This window comes from Sardina pilchardus, chromosome 20 (assembly GCF_963854185.1).
Source record: "Sardina pilchardus chromosome 20, fSarPil1.1, whole genome shotgun sequence".
Classification (NCBI taxonomy): Eukaryota; Metazoa; Chordata; class Actinopteri; order Clupeiformes; family Clupeidae; genus Sardina; species Sardina pilchardus.
In genome coordinates, this window is record NC_085013.1 from 4727742 (window position 1) to 4742153 (window position 14412).

At 44.7% G+C, this 14412-nt stretch overlaps 1 protein-coding gene across 1 annotated transcript in view; it reads right to left on the reverse strand.

Moving 5' to 3' along the window:
- Positions 1-11856, reverse strand: part of arid4a (AT-rich interactive domain 4A) — a 28116-nt gene extending 16260 nt beyond the window's left edge. The window contains exons 1-12 of the mRNA XM_062522376.1: positions 11812-11856; positions 10712-10761; positions 9728-9838; positions 8626-8691; positions 6870-6960; positions 6389-6468; positions 6163-6257; positions 4566-4689; positions 4034-4113; positions 3736-3812; positions 3075-3232; positions 164-236 (exon numbers count right to left, since the gene is read on the reverse strand). Of these exons, the coding sequence (XP_062378360.1) occupies positions 164-236; positions 3075-3232; positions 3736-3812; positions 4034-4113; positions 4566-4689; positions 6163-6257; positions 6389-6468; positions 6870-6960; positions 8626-8691; positions 9728-9838; positions 10712-10717 (961 nt within the window). The 5' untranslated portion in view covers positions 10718-10761; positions 11812-11856. The remainder of the gene's footprint in view (positions 1-163; positions 237-3074; positions 3233-3735; positions 3813-4033; positions 4114-4565; positions 4690-6162; positions 6258-6388; positions 6469-6869; positions 6961-8625; positions 8692-9727; positions 9839-10711; positions 10762-11811) is intronic.
- Positions 11857-14412: the final 2556 nt, after the last annotated feature.

Here is a 14412-nt window from a genome sequence, read left to right on the forward strand (position 1 = left end):
CAAATCTGGGAGGAATCCAGCGACGTGCAGCCAAAACAGACAAGTAGAACTTTGAAGGACAAATGCAACTTTGTTACGGAGGTTAAACCCCTGGTTCGGCGACTAGCTGCTGCTTCTTGTTATGATTTTAAGAGCAGTTTTGTGAGTGTTTTGAGTGACCCACCTCTGTCTTCCATAAATTTGTAAAGCTGCTGTAGGAAGTGGTCCCTCTCCTCTGGGTCTGGTTCATCGTCAGGCTACACAAAACACACACAAGACAGGGTTATAGGACATCCAATTCATCAAGGATGTCATGTCACAAACAAGGCATCAAGAGCAGTAGGGATGTGGACAAGTGCAAGTGTGCACTTCCTGTTCAAAATGTTTAAATTCAATTTGCTAAAACAGATGGACTCTTGAGTCTACATTAACATTGGCTCAATGTCAAGACGACAGATGCTCTTAATCAGAGGCAAGCGCACTACCATCATATCAACAGTTACCAGGAGCTAATCAGATAGCCAAGAGAATCGTTGCATCAACGGAAAAATCAGCCCACAAAGCGAAACCATTCTCAGGCATCATCATTTCGAGCTCCCCCGTTTGAAAAACAACCGCTGGACATTTCTACACACTTTCCCCGTATCTTCACACCCAAAATAAAATGAGCTTGCTTACAGAGTCGCCCCGTAGGCTGTGGCACTCACGACAAGCTATCTCTCACTGGCCACTGTACTTGGGCTTAAAACCGATTTGTGCTTCCTTTAGGTACGAAAATGGATCCGACCGTTTCATATGTTGATCCATTTTGTAGGCCGAATGCTCCGTTGACATCCGTTTTTAACGATGCACACATGAAGGGTTAACGCCTTTACATGCTACTCACAGCACAACTACAATTCCTGCTGCTGTCCCCGACAGCCGAGCAAAGGTAGTGAGGGACGTCGTGGGACAGTTGGAACACTGGTCCATCTGCCTCCCTCCAGCTCAGCAAATGGGGCCAGCGCTCCCAAAATCACTTAGAGCACAAATGGCCAGACAACACCACAGGCGTTTAGAAGTGCTGTCTTGCTGTCATCAGTTGCTGTATCAGTTTGAGTGCGCTGTTGGGAGAGCTTGTGGGGAAGGGGAGGGTGGGTGAGCTGTGGCTCTCGGCCCTTCTCAAATGCTAATGCTTCCATACTAATCCCTGCATATCCATCAGGGGGCACACCCAGAGGACAAAAACAGAAGCCCCCTCGTCTTGGGTGTCATCTTTAAATACAAGCGCAGGTTTTGCCTGTATGCGCCTGGTACAAGACAATGACCTGCTATGTTAGCACAACAGACAAGAAGGGAGACGCAATAACAACAAGTTTTAAACCAAAACCGTTTTGTCAGCATTGTTAGAAATCAAAGAAAGACAGATGCAAAGCAGATGCACTGGATATAGACGCAACAATTCATCACTGAGGCCAAACGGAGCCTTTCCCAGTGATTACAATTGACAGATCTGCCTCTCACGGGCTGCTGAGCCCCTCAAGCGTCAGGGCTTCTCTGGACTAAAGCTCCAGCGCTCAGGTCTCCCGTCTCCCTTTGAGGCTTTGGGAGCCGAGCCTCCTGGTGAAACGGACCCAAGTCTCCAAGTCCAGCGTCCAGCCAGACTACTCCACGCTCATCTAGACAGCCAAAGCACTTGGCGCCTGTGCCCATGAGCCAGATAGTCACGCTCAGGTGGGGGTTACTAATGCTCTTCTCTCGTGTGTGTGTATGTGTATGTGTGTGTGTGTGTGTGTGTGTGTGTGTGTGTGTGTGTGTGTGTGTGTACACACACACAAGGGAGAGAGAGAGAGAGACATAGGACAGAGCGAGACTGGGCCAGCCCCTGGGCCAAGCTGGCCAGCCTTCCACTGGCGACCAGCCAATCCCCTGCTGCCTCCTGCCGCCCCTCCTCCTCCTCCTCCGAGCCCATGATAGGAAGTCACCGTCGCCATGACGACGCGGTCAGAAAAACCCAAACAAATGACCATTTGTCCGAGTCGGCCCGAGAGCAGAAAGAATGGGGCATTGTTTGGTACAGAGACGGGAGGGGGGTTCCCCACATGCTGTTTGGCCATTCAGGAGACTCAATCAAGGTGCTTTGGCCAGTGGTCATGAAGCAGAGCACCAGAGAGGGAAAAGAAAAAAAAAATGGATGGGGGGGGGGGTAAAGAGAGGGCAGGAATGCCTGTGGCCCTTCTTATCGCCTCTCGGCGGCCCAAGGCAGTATTTACATTCCTGGCTGGGGTTGGTTGTGGGCTGGCCGGGGGCTCTCTCACTGACTGGGGCAGGGATTCCCATGCCTTCACATGGCGGTGGGCTGGGGGTGGGGGGGGAGGTTAAGTGTGTGAACTGAAAACTCTCTCTGAGTGGAGGACTGCCTCAGCCTCTGCTATTTAGAAAACAAACCCCCGAATGCAACACAAAAAAAGGAGAAATACAACAGTTTGGTGACTTGAAGCACATACACTACCTGCCAAGTGCCAAAAGAAGTAACAACCTGAAAGGACACTGCATACATTTTCTCAAAATGGCTCTCGGGTGGCTAACAACTCTACTTCAAACGATTATGTGGCTAAGACTCCATTTTTCAAAGCAATTTCACTCAAACTCCCGCAGTTCCTTCACATGCTTCCCCTCCATTTATTGACCTGTGATAAGAACCCTCAAACATGTCAGCAGGGGTTATAATAACGTCTCACTGAAATAGGTGGTTATATTCACGATATTCTGTAGCCAACAATGGGGGTCACCAATGCCATGACACCGAAAACTATTATCTATTTCCGTTGAAGCAGCGTTGTATCTATTTTAAAAGTGACAGTTGACAGTGCTTAACATATTATAACGCATATAAAAGTAAACTTTTCTATTCTATATCGGTTATATATCAAGTAGTATTTCCATGCTGAGGCAAGAATTGTCAACATTTCGAAAGAAATCTAAGTTGAAGCATATTCTAGTTAGCTACCGAGAACGCACATGTAAACTGAATGAGCGGAAGCTGAAAACAGTACAGATTTCCGGGTTAAGGAATAAGGTGAATAGCATGATCAGAAAAATCCCCATAGCCTCACCTGGTCAGCCTGGGCCGCCTTCTCTTCTTCCTCGCTCTCTTTGCCTCGGTCTTCCTCTTCCTCGTCGCTGCTGGACGACTCCAGGATCTCGCTCATGTCCATTTTCCAGCTCTCCGGCACCTCCTTGGTCTTGAGGAAGTGCACGGCGCCCTCGAGCCCTGTGACAAGACAAGACACGGTCAGAACTCCCTTCCCATCTCCGTCCCACAACTAACAGACCAAAAAGCACTGACCGTCAGAATACACGTTGCGAGTTCATTATGACACTGTAGCACTTTTTATACGAGACCATAATATGAGAGCTTATGAGACTAATGTAATGGTCACAGTAATATTTATGATCCAGTAGTAACATTTCCAACGCCTCTCACAGCGGGAGTGCTGACCGGACAGTTGAACAATAGGCTTGTAATGACACAGCACTTGGACTTCTGTGCCGAGCAAGAATTGCTGATGGAAGAAATTATTTTTTTTTTTCGCATCTGATGAGTAAGGTCAGAATTATACTGTAACACCAGATCAGCATCTCCTGGGCACAAATCTTGGCATCACAGCCTCACACAGTTATGCATAATTAAGGCGTCACGGTGTCATCCATCCTCAGGTACTTCCAGAGTAATTAGTATTTTTAGTCTTTCAGCAGCTGGCCGACCAAGCTTACCTTTCTTGGAAGAGTACTCCGACTTCGATATGCTGTCTATGTTCAGCTGATGGATGTCTTTTCTTGCCACGGTGTGACTAAAACATGAAGAGAGAGGGAGAAGCCGCAAAATAAGGATTAGATGCTGATCACAGACAAACTACACTAGTATACATTACATGCGGAGCTGAAAAATACACAGTAGAGTATAACACCACAGACGACTAGCTGGGATTGCTCTACAGGGTCAACAAATTTCAGTAACTGTAACAGCATTGTTATTATGGTTTCTTAACAGAAGGAATTCTGAAGTACTTACAATTTGGAATCAGCAAAAGATCTCACTAAACATTGGTCCTTTTTGACAGTCAGGTCGTCATTGCAGCTGGGAGATATAACCTTGAGGTGGAGACAGAGGAAAAGAACACTTACAAAACACATCCTCATCCAAACAACCTTTCACCACCTCCAACACTCATCAAAACTAAACCGTGCACATCTCTACTTGTTTGTTCAACAAGATATGTTAGATTTTAATGAATTATGCATGTGGTGGCAGTTCACAGAGACATTAAGTAGGTTAAAGTGTTAAGAAATGGACATTTATAAAAAAAAATATATATATATAATTTTAAGAAAGTTCGAGCCAGAAAACCCTGCATTTCAATACAAATGAAGCAAAAATGCAGCCAAACGCACACTGGGAAACAAATCAATAACTGAGCAGAAAAAGGAAGTCAATTAACTTTAAAAGGTAGTTTTAACAGCTAAAACAGTGCTGGGTAAAACAGATGCTTTACAATAGCTAAAACTGTGCTGGGTAAGACAGTTAAAAAGTAGAGGCCACTCACCAGCGCCATGTAGGAGGAGTTGCCGCTCTGTACACTGGCCACCTTCCCCAGCAGCTCGTCGCTGAGCCGCCGCCTGTCATCCTCCTCATCCTCGCTCGACGAAGACTCCTTCTCCTCATCCGCACTGTGCAAAGCAAGTGGAGAGCAAAGGTCAGCGGGCAGGCCGTAGGGTGAATGAAGAGAATGGATGCTAGTCTGAGGCGAGGTGCCCATTTTTTAATACAGGAAACTGAATGTCTGATGCCATGATCACCGACGTACAGGTTTTGTGCTTCTATGTTGGTACGTGTATAGATGTACAAACGCATACAGAGTGACAGCACCAGCAATGCTATTTAGATAGAACTCCTTGTCCTAACTGCATGCAAGCGCCCCGACCGTCGCGTAGAATCGAATGGTCTCCGTCCACACTGAAGCTATAAAATGTGCCGTTCAAAACGGGTTGTCTGACAAAAGTTCGGCTCAAAGTGTCACGTCGCATCACGCTGCACAGGACTGTCACATCGCATCCAGTTGGGAAGTTCTAAATAAGAACAAAATAATCTAACTGATTTTGTCACCAACATTAGGACACTATTAGGCTGGGTGAACCCTGCCTGAACTGGGGAATTTGAATTTCGCCCGGCAGCTCAGGCTGGATACCAGCAGGTCTACTTTCGCTGTTTCTTTGCCAGAATCTTTGGCTCCAATCAGAAACGGCCATTCTCTAGTCCTGGCACGCTATTGGCCGGTGACGTAACGATAACGAAACTTAAGCAGCAGCCGCTGTCGCTTCTGTTTTGTAAAATGTTTAAGGCAAGTTTTCTTTGAAAACAGAACAAAAACTTGCCCTGGAACAGTTCATACAGCACAAGGACGTGTTTGCGATTCTACCGCCCGGCTTTGGTGGGCTAAAAGTTTAATTTACCATCTAGCCCCGATCGTACAGATTCATTTGAACGATGCACATTGATCACGCCTCTTTTGCAGTAGAATCAAAGCGCATCTTCCCCAGACTAATGTTCAATCTTAAAAGATTGAGCTTAGTATGGTGAAAACCAGACTAGGACACTATATAAGTGGGATAGAAAAACAGATTTGAGTGTTTCCTGAGGTAAATTGGCTCACAGCTAGTTTCAATTGAAGTGTGCAAAACTATGCCACTTGTGAGGCTAACAGAATGTCTGAGAAACCAGACAGACAATCACCTCAGGGGACCAAGCAAAGACAGCAATGCCTTCAGGAAAAAAGCACATTTTACAAAAGCTTTTCGAAACAAAATCCTTGACAACTGGTCAGCAGGCAGATCTGCAGCACACAAAACTTAAGTAAACATGCTGGAGCATGTATAGCTGTCAAACTCCCACTGTGTTGTTCACCAAAGTACACACCCACTTCTCAACATTGACAACACTGACAACTTTCTCATACTCTGAGAACATGCTCCCGATAGAGGAAATGAAACCGCATCTGGCATTCTGTGTTTGCTGACAAACAACAGAAGAGATATTCTGAGCACAGAAGAGACTTCTTCATTAGCAGCTGAACATGCCTTGCTTACAAAAAAACAAACAAAAAAAAACATTTAAAGGACGGACACCGAGGTGTTGACACTCACACAGCCTGGGAGGTCCTGCGGCCGCGGTTTGTCTTCTTCCCAATGACGGGAGTGCCAAAGTGCTCCGGATTGGTGAGGGGCAGTTGGTCCAAAGTCTGCATGGGAGAGCAGAGGGAGGTTAATTAATGTTGGGTGGATGAAAACACAACCGGGACTTAATGAATGCACACACAGCGGTATAGGCAGGTAGGTGAGCAGGTAGGCAGGTAGTTAGATGGGCACCAACCTCGCTTTCAGCAAAATGTCTCTCGCCTTTCAGGCACAGCGACGTCCTTCTCAGTGTTTTCTCGTCTCCGTCATCGAACACTGAAAAGGAAATTAATTTAAAAAAAAAGACTTTTCATGCACTCACTCTGGGCAGGTACCGAAATATCTGAGCTTTTTTCAAAAATGTCATGTGGAGACGGCAGCCTTGGCTCAAAAATGGTTCCGGTCAATTGCTTGTCCCTTCAACCAAAGCATTCCTTCCTTGAGAAGAGTACATCATTTAGCAATCATGGCCTAAGACCACGAGTGGCGCATGGCGCCAGCAGTTCTGCTCAATTATTTAACGCTGCTGGTTTGGGTTCTTATCCGGCTGCGCGGAGCCAAAGCCTTTTGTCCCAAGGTTCTGTTAGCACTAGCAACGCCACATGGCTACACACACACACTTCTGCCAGGGCAGGGCCGCTGTGACAGCCAGAGGTCCAGGGAGGGCCAGCACTTACCCACGGTGTACCAGCTGGCGTCTGTGAGTTTGTTGATGACGGCCTCGCTCAGGACTCCCTCTGTGCTCTTCACCTCAACTGTGGAGCCCACCTGCAGAGGAAGAGGAGGACGAAGAGGAGGAGAGAGAGGAGGAGGAGGATGAAGAAGAAACGCTAAGTCACAACACATGGCATACAGCAAAGAGCACGGCAGCAGGGATAAGCAAGGGGATTTTCAACTTGTTACAAGCATGCATGCCTGGGTACAAGCAGCAAATGTTCACACATCAAATGGTGCCCTCGCTGTTCCTTACCCACAGATACATAACTGGTTGTGCAGAGATAGACTCAGACGCATATGCTGGCCCTGTTCACTCCCAAAATGAACTTATTGGCCTGCCAGCAAATGTGGCTGATGGATGACAAAAATGACCAGCCAGACATATTTTTACTGATGAAAATGCTTTTCATGAGGAGGGTGCAGGTGCTAAACAGGCGAATACTCAAGCAGCTCAGAAGCCTCTCCGACAAATTAAGCTCAGATAATATGCATTTGTAGAGCATGTATCAGGGGCTGCTATTTCACTCACTCTCAATCTATCACATTACTGAAAATGTAAGGACTTGTCCAGTATAGTCAGTTGTGTAGCTTGTTACATTCGGAGCGTTTACGTCACACTGCTCATATTGTGTAGATATGGCAAGCTGTGTTAACATGACAGACTGAAGTATTTTCGCTGATGAACAGCAACTGTATTTCACATGCCCAAGTAGCAGCAGATCTACGTGCCATTGGCGCTTGGTGGGTGCTAATTTTAACCTCTGCGCTCCAGAACAATAACAGACACTTAATATTCACTGTTTTAAGTCCAGTCTGTGCCCCTATCCATGTAGATCACCTGTGTTATAGCCACGTTATACATATGTGGGTGTAAACAGCCTACATGCTCAACCGGAGATAGACATTAAGTATAGTCACTTCTCAAATCAAGCAGCAACACAGTTTGATGCATAGAACAAAGCCAGATCAAGCTGAGTCTGCACCTGCCTAAGATGGTAGCAGGTTCGGAAATCAACCACCATAACCCACTTAATAAGGCTCTCCTGAACCTACAGTCTGACTACACTGTTGAAATTGCAAGATGCATGCTTTTCAAATTCAAGGAATACACACGTTTAACTTAAAACAGGTAATATTAAGTGTCTATGTTATTCTTAGTCTTCTACATAAAACCAAGTACCAAATCGGTTTCATGAGCTGGATATAAATGTGGAAATAAAAAACCATTCAGTAGTTATGCTGCACAGGAGCTCCTAAATCTGAAACTGCTTTAATAAAAATAGAAATAAATACTTTTAAAAAATAGGTCCCTTGCAATTTGGCACAATTTGCTCCCTAATTTGTGGCACAAGCAGCAACCAATCTAAAACTTCTGTCTAAAAGTCCCTCGCCAACATGCTCTGACTGGCAACAGCAACAATATCTGCTCTCTGCCTCGGTCATAATCACAGAGTGGGGGAATTACCATAACCAAACAATCATTTAACTAGGACTCTCCCCCTCTCTCCTGTATGACACGCAAACTCTTCAACATGTCCTCAGGCTTCTGACAGGCACAAACTCATGTGACTCAACCCATGGGGCACAGACTTCATCCCTACCACATCTAAATTCATCCCTACACTTCCCAGGAATCTCAGGGTAAACACAGTTAACACTTTCAAGAACGGGGTAGAGTGACCTGGAAGTGCTTGCAGAGAAGATGGACAAACTTACCCTCAGAGGCCCTTTGACCTGGTCATCCTGGACAACCTGTGAGGTGGTGTCTCCTTTGAGTAGCACCTAGAGCGACAAAGAGGAGCGAGAGAGGAGAGAAAGAGAGAAGTAGTGGAGGGGGAAGATGGAGAAAGTACAGGGGTTCAGTGAAGGTGAAGTAATCTAGTTATGTAACACAAACACACACACACACACACACACACAAGCGCTGAAGATCACGATCTGCCTCCAAGTGGCTTCTGGGTAAGCGTCTCGCTCACAGGACAGCACGTGGTGCCCCGACAGCATTGTCCCGCTTGGCGTGGAAAGCTTTAACAGTGCCGGCTCAGACTGCCGCCATGCATGGAGGAGGTAGAACAGAGTGGTTCTCCTCTTCCTAGAGGCCCAGGCCCCAGGTTATGCATGACGCAAAAAGCTAACTGATGTGAGAAAGGACAATGAGTTCTGCAATAAATATGCTTTTAACACCCTTTACCACAGGCCATTCATATTCCTAGTGATATGGGGCATCCAACTCAAACTGCCCGATATGATTATTCAAATCGGCATCATCAGCAAGAACACTTTTTCAGTTTGGTGTCGAATGTGTCACATTGCTTGATAGGTGACGCCAAATTTGACAGATACGTATTTTTTGAAGCGGTGTCAAAGAGTATAGGAACTATGGCTCAGAGCCAAACACAAGGATGACTCTTCTGCAGAGCAAGCTGGCGCATGAGTCACCTCAGACATGTTAGTAAAATCTGCATGACATCTTCAGGAGCCCAGACATTCATGAATGAGCAAGAGCTCCTGTTTAGGAAAACACTGAGAGGAAACTGACACTTTCACTGAAGTATCCAAAAGGTTTTGGACTTGGAGCTTGTAACTCAAAGCATACCGTCTGTGCTAATAACATCATAGTTTGTGTGAAGAGCAATTGTGACTTAACAATTCTCTTGTAAAGTTTTAAGGCCTATGAACCACAGTTCTATGACAAACTAGTTCATATTTTAAGTGGTAAAGTTGAATAGACAAAACATGAGAAAAAAGATTAATGGAGGAAATAGTAGAATCTATTACTCAAAAGAACACTTAGTTTATAAAGTGAAGGCACTCTTACCTTAACCTTGACCATCCGTTTGACAGTCTTAATTTTTGCCTCACAGAAGGCACCGCGGTACTTTGCGCTAACATCAGTTCCCACAGTCAGGTAGGCAGGCTCATCCGCTGCCTAAAGGGAGAAATCAGAGAAATGACAGCAAATCAATTGTCTTTCTTTGCCACTCAGTGCAAAGTTACTGTCAACGATGGACATAGCATTGTGGTCGAATGGCAGTCTTTGGAGAGCTGTTGGCCGAACCCGAGAAACAGAAAGAACAGTGGGCTTTCCAAGTCTGCTGTGGTTTGAAACAAGTGGCATGAGAAAAAGCTTGTTTAGACATATTTGAAGGGTGATGGGGTGTGGATCAAACACAATCTCATCCTACTGAGGACACAATAACAAAGAGCCCATTACTTTAATACTTTTGGCACCGTCAGTGTCTATGTTTAAGCTATTATGGGACTACACTTTCAAAGAGGAATTTGTTCTGTACCATCTATGCTCCTACACTGGGCAATTGTCTTGAGCAAATCTGACAAGTTGCAGAAAAACATGTGCAGACCATATTTAAGCCCATGTCACAAAATTTTTTCCTGGGCTCTTCTTTCAAATCTAAATATTTGACCAAACTTGAAAGATCTTAATGTTTTTTCAATATCAATCTAGATAACAGAAATGAATAGCATTTCTGGGCACATCAAATGGATACCAGAGTGGCATCACATTCAGTAAGATGGCTGTGATTAATTTGCACGTTCCATGGCTACATTTTCGCTCATTTCCCTTCAACTAACTTAGGTGCAAGATAAGGGGACATTTCTGACATCACTACGATGAAACAAAAACTAACACAAGTCAATTGCATGTACCAGTGTGGAAGTTAAGAAACAATCACACGTGTGTTGTTCCTAAATAAGTGCCTAAACAGCAGTCCATCTGACTACAGCCAGAGAGGCGTCGCCGACACTGGTGTTTTCAACTGAGAGGTTTCTGTTGACTTACCTTCATTGTACTGGCTATTTGAGGGAGTCCAGCTCGATGGATGTTGATAGCTGAAAGACATAACACAAAAACAGAGGTTGTGGTTGAGCGCAAATATGTGATACTCCCGTGATGTCCTGAAAAACATCGTTTTGAAAGATAATGTGCTAACAAGCTAGCCAAATGGCTAGCTACTTCTAACGCATTCTTTTCGAGCTCGATGCAGCCCCCCTCCCTTCACACTGGGAAAAATGTGAAGCAAGCTCACACCAAGGTAACTGTCTTTTCAAAACATCTGACGAAATGCATTCGCGTCTTTGTTGGCGTACAAAATGTTCAAGACAACAGAAAACTGGTGTACAAGGTATAATCCGGAGGCTGTATAGGGACAAACAGAATAGTGCGTGTTCCTTCCCGCTTTACTCCCAATCTCACTATGTCACGTCGCCATCATAGCTCACCGTGCTGCACCATGTCAGAAGCTTGCATTACTATCTTCTACCAAAGTACAGTGAGCTTGGTTGGGAAGGAATGGCACACATTTCCATGACCCAATGAGTGTCAGAATCAATATTTAACAATAACGGTAAACGAAAACACCCTTCCTAAAAATCACCGTGAGCGATTAATTCTACAACTCACGGGCTAAATATAGCTAGCTTGCTAACTAACCTTGCTAAACTGTTCCTCGTTATGGCGATTTAAACCGTCTCGCTAGCAGGAAAGCTAGCTTGCTAGTCAGATACTTAGCAGAGCAAGTAGTTCCGGAAGAATATTCAATACTGTCCACCCAAACAAGGTCAAACTGATACTTTAACCTATAACCAATAAGGGCTAGGATCGAAAACATTCATTATTTATTTCATAAACCAATCTTCTCAGTTCCACAAAGGGCGCATAACGTTAGCCATCTAGCTACATGTCTTCACTGCGAAAACAAGCCGACTGGTCACTGCCATTCAATTCCTCGTCAGCTAGGTAAGTACTCTCGCCCGAAACTACAAGAAAACGCGTCAAACATCGTTGAATAACATCCGCCAATGTTACTTACGAGTGTTAATCGATTGAGTTTAGGAAAAGTTAGTAGTTTCAATAAGTGAAATGTATACAACTTCACTTACATGCTCCGATGTGACTGCTCACCACTTGCCAGGGTTGCAAAGCAATAAACGAAATAACAAGCTGTTGAGCCAAGGTTGTGTTTCTCGAAACCCTATTGGTTAGAACGACAGCAGTGGATGCGCTTAGCACATTATGATTGGTTCATGGAGGCTTCGAATTCTATAGGACATACTTAATTTCCAGGTATGGTTGGTGGATATGAAAGCGGCGCTACAAATCTATTTTTTTCATTGGTTATGTCTTTTTTGGCTTCTATACAATTAGGAGCATTCAGCATAGAAATGCGATTGGCTGTACCCTTCAGCCCGTAGGCTATCCTTTATAGTTATTGGTTAGATCTACTTTAAGACGTCCCACATACTTTGCCCATTGGTTCCATTGTGTTACAGAAACGGAACAGAATTCATTTCAGAAAGGAAAAATAGCCCCGTTTTCATTTTGCGCATGTCTACTCGTAGTCACCATACGCCATTTTGTTCTAATTGCATTTATTTTCCATTTCGAACGCGGGCTTGAAGACGACCCAGTACGGAGATCAGTAAGTTGGCGTTCGTAGTTCGTTGTATATGCATAATTTACAATTATAGGAAGCTAGCCAAATCATTAAAAACTCAGTGTACTCGTTTAGATCTCATTTCAACGACGCATTTAAAATGCTGTAATATAGAGGAGGTCAACTGAAGGCTATGAGTAGAGCAATGGCGTCCTTTTTATTTCTTTGGGACGTCAGAAACCCCTCGATCAGCTTGGCGATTACGTAACCGGAAGACCAAAAGAAAGAGGGAAGTAAACGAGATGGTGGTGGACAGTGGGGGTAAATTGCCTAAAACTCTCCACTAATTAAAGCAGAAATGATTGTATCTTAATAGTTATGACGGCAATGTAGACATATTTTCAAAATATTAACTGCAAATGTTACTGGACATTTTACTGTAATTAACCAATATGCAACACACATTTGGTCTAGATATGCTAGTCAAGGTAGAGCAAGGGCCCTGTCACTTTCACGTCGCTGGATTTATCAGTGTGCACTAGAATGACGACAACAAAACTAACTGAAATATGCTGATCCATTTCTTATCATAGCAGTGTTGCTTAAATATAAAAAGTCCCTTTATCATGCTTATGTTTTCCCATTTGACTGCCAAATGATGTCCAGGCAGGCCTATCTGAACCATGGTGTTTGTCCACACCCACATGAGAAGAATGAGCAGTGCTTTGCTATCTAACATGGCACAGAGTAAGACTGATGTGCATTATGTCTACATTGACAGCGGTCTGTGTATTCTTTCACCTAACACAAGGTCAACCGCTCTGCATTATACATGTTCCAGGGCCTACTACGCTGTCTGCTGCATCTGGTAGGGCCTGTGGTAAGGGTACTTGTTTTGCTGAGTAATGAACCCAGCATAATGGGAGCCTCCTGACTCCAACCCCCACAGTGTGCCACACAGGCCTGCTCACATGTTCTTGCAGCAGCTGATTGCCACTTGTCCATTTATGTTTCTGGACTTGTCATGTCTCAAGCTTTGAACTGCTCTTAAAAGAGTCGCCCTGTTGGAGAATGTAGCCGTTCTCCAGCAGGTCTGTGGAGGGTGTAATGGCCATAATCTAAAAACAGCCCAAGTAAGAGTAGTATAGATCTGTGAAGTGGCTTATCAGTAAAATAGTATTTTATAGCCCTATATATTACAGTCTTTATGATCTGGGCACTCTTACATGCCTATTGACATTTGCCAAATTTGCAGAAGAGGGCTTGTCTGAATGCTGTTACATTTCTGCAAGGGATTTTAATGACACTGACCAGTTAAAGTTCTGGTTCGCGTCATCATATTTTTTATCCCATTCCAAAAGTACACAAGGCTATTGTTTTGCACAGTACGTCATAATTTGCAATGTGCAAGCTTTTGCATTATAAGTCATGGGACTAACCAGTGGACGATAGTTGCACTGTAAGAACACACTGGAGCTTGTAGTTGAAAGCTATGGATCTGCATTCTGAGACACAGGGCTATGGCCTCATTAGGCAGTCACGTTTCCCGCATGGTAGTAAGCTCAGTTCACAAGATAGGCCTAATGCAATTAATTAGCTGCTTGTAATTGACTTTTAGTCCGAAGTTGTTTGAGCCTCAGGCATCGGTGGCATCATTCGGTGGCCACTTTGTCTTTGTGTGGTAAAACCTTCCATCAGGGACACAAACAGTGGTTCTGGATCGAATATTGGTGTCTTGGTGTAGCCTTGTGATGTAGAGTTGATGGTGCGGTGCGAACTCAACACAGAATCCAAGTCAACAGGGTGAGTTGTTGAGACAAGGGTACAGCAGCAGCGTTTGGTCCTGCGTATGCCTGTTTGTTGCTTATGTGATTCCCTGCACATAAGGTAGAGTGCAGCGAGGCTGTCATTTTGTGCTGTATACACTGGTGGATGGCACTACTCCTCTGTAGTACAAGGTTCAAGTCCTTGCAGTGTAGCAAATCACAAAGGACTCAGCTGCACAAAGCCACAACACACAAGCCGAGGTGTGATTTAGCCTAACAAACGTGTTGGTGGTCCTCTCTGGCAAATGCTTTACTCATTTTCTGTACTGCACTTTGTAAGC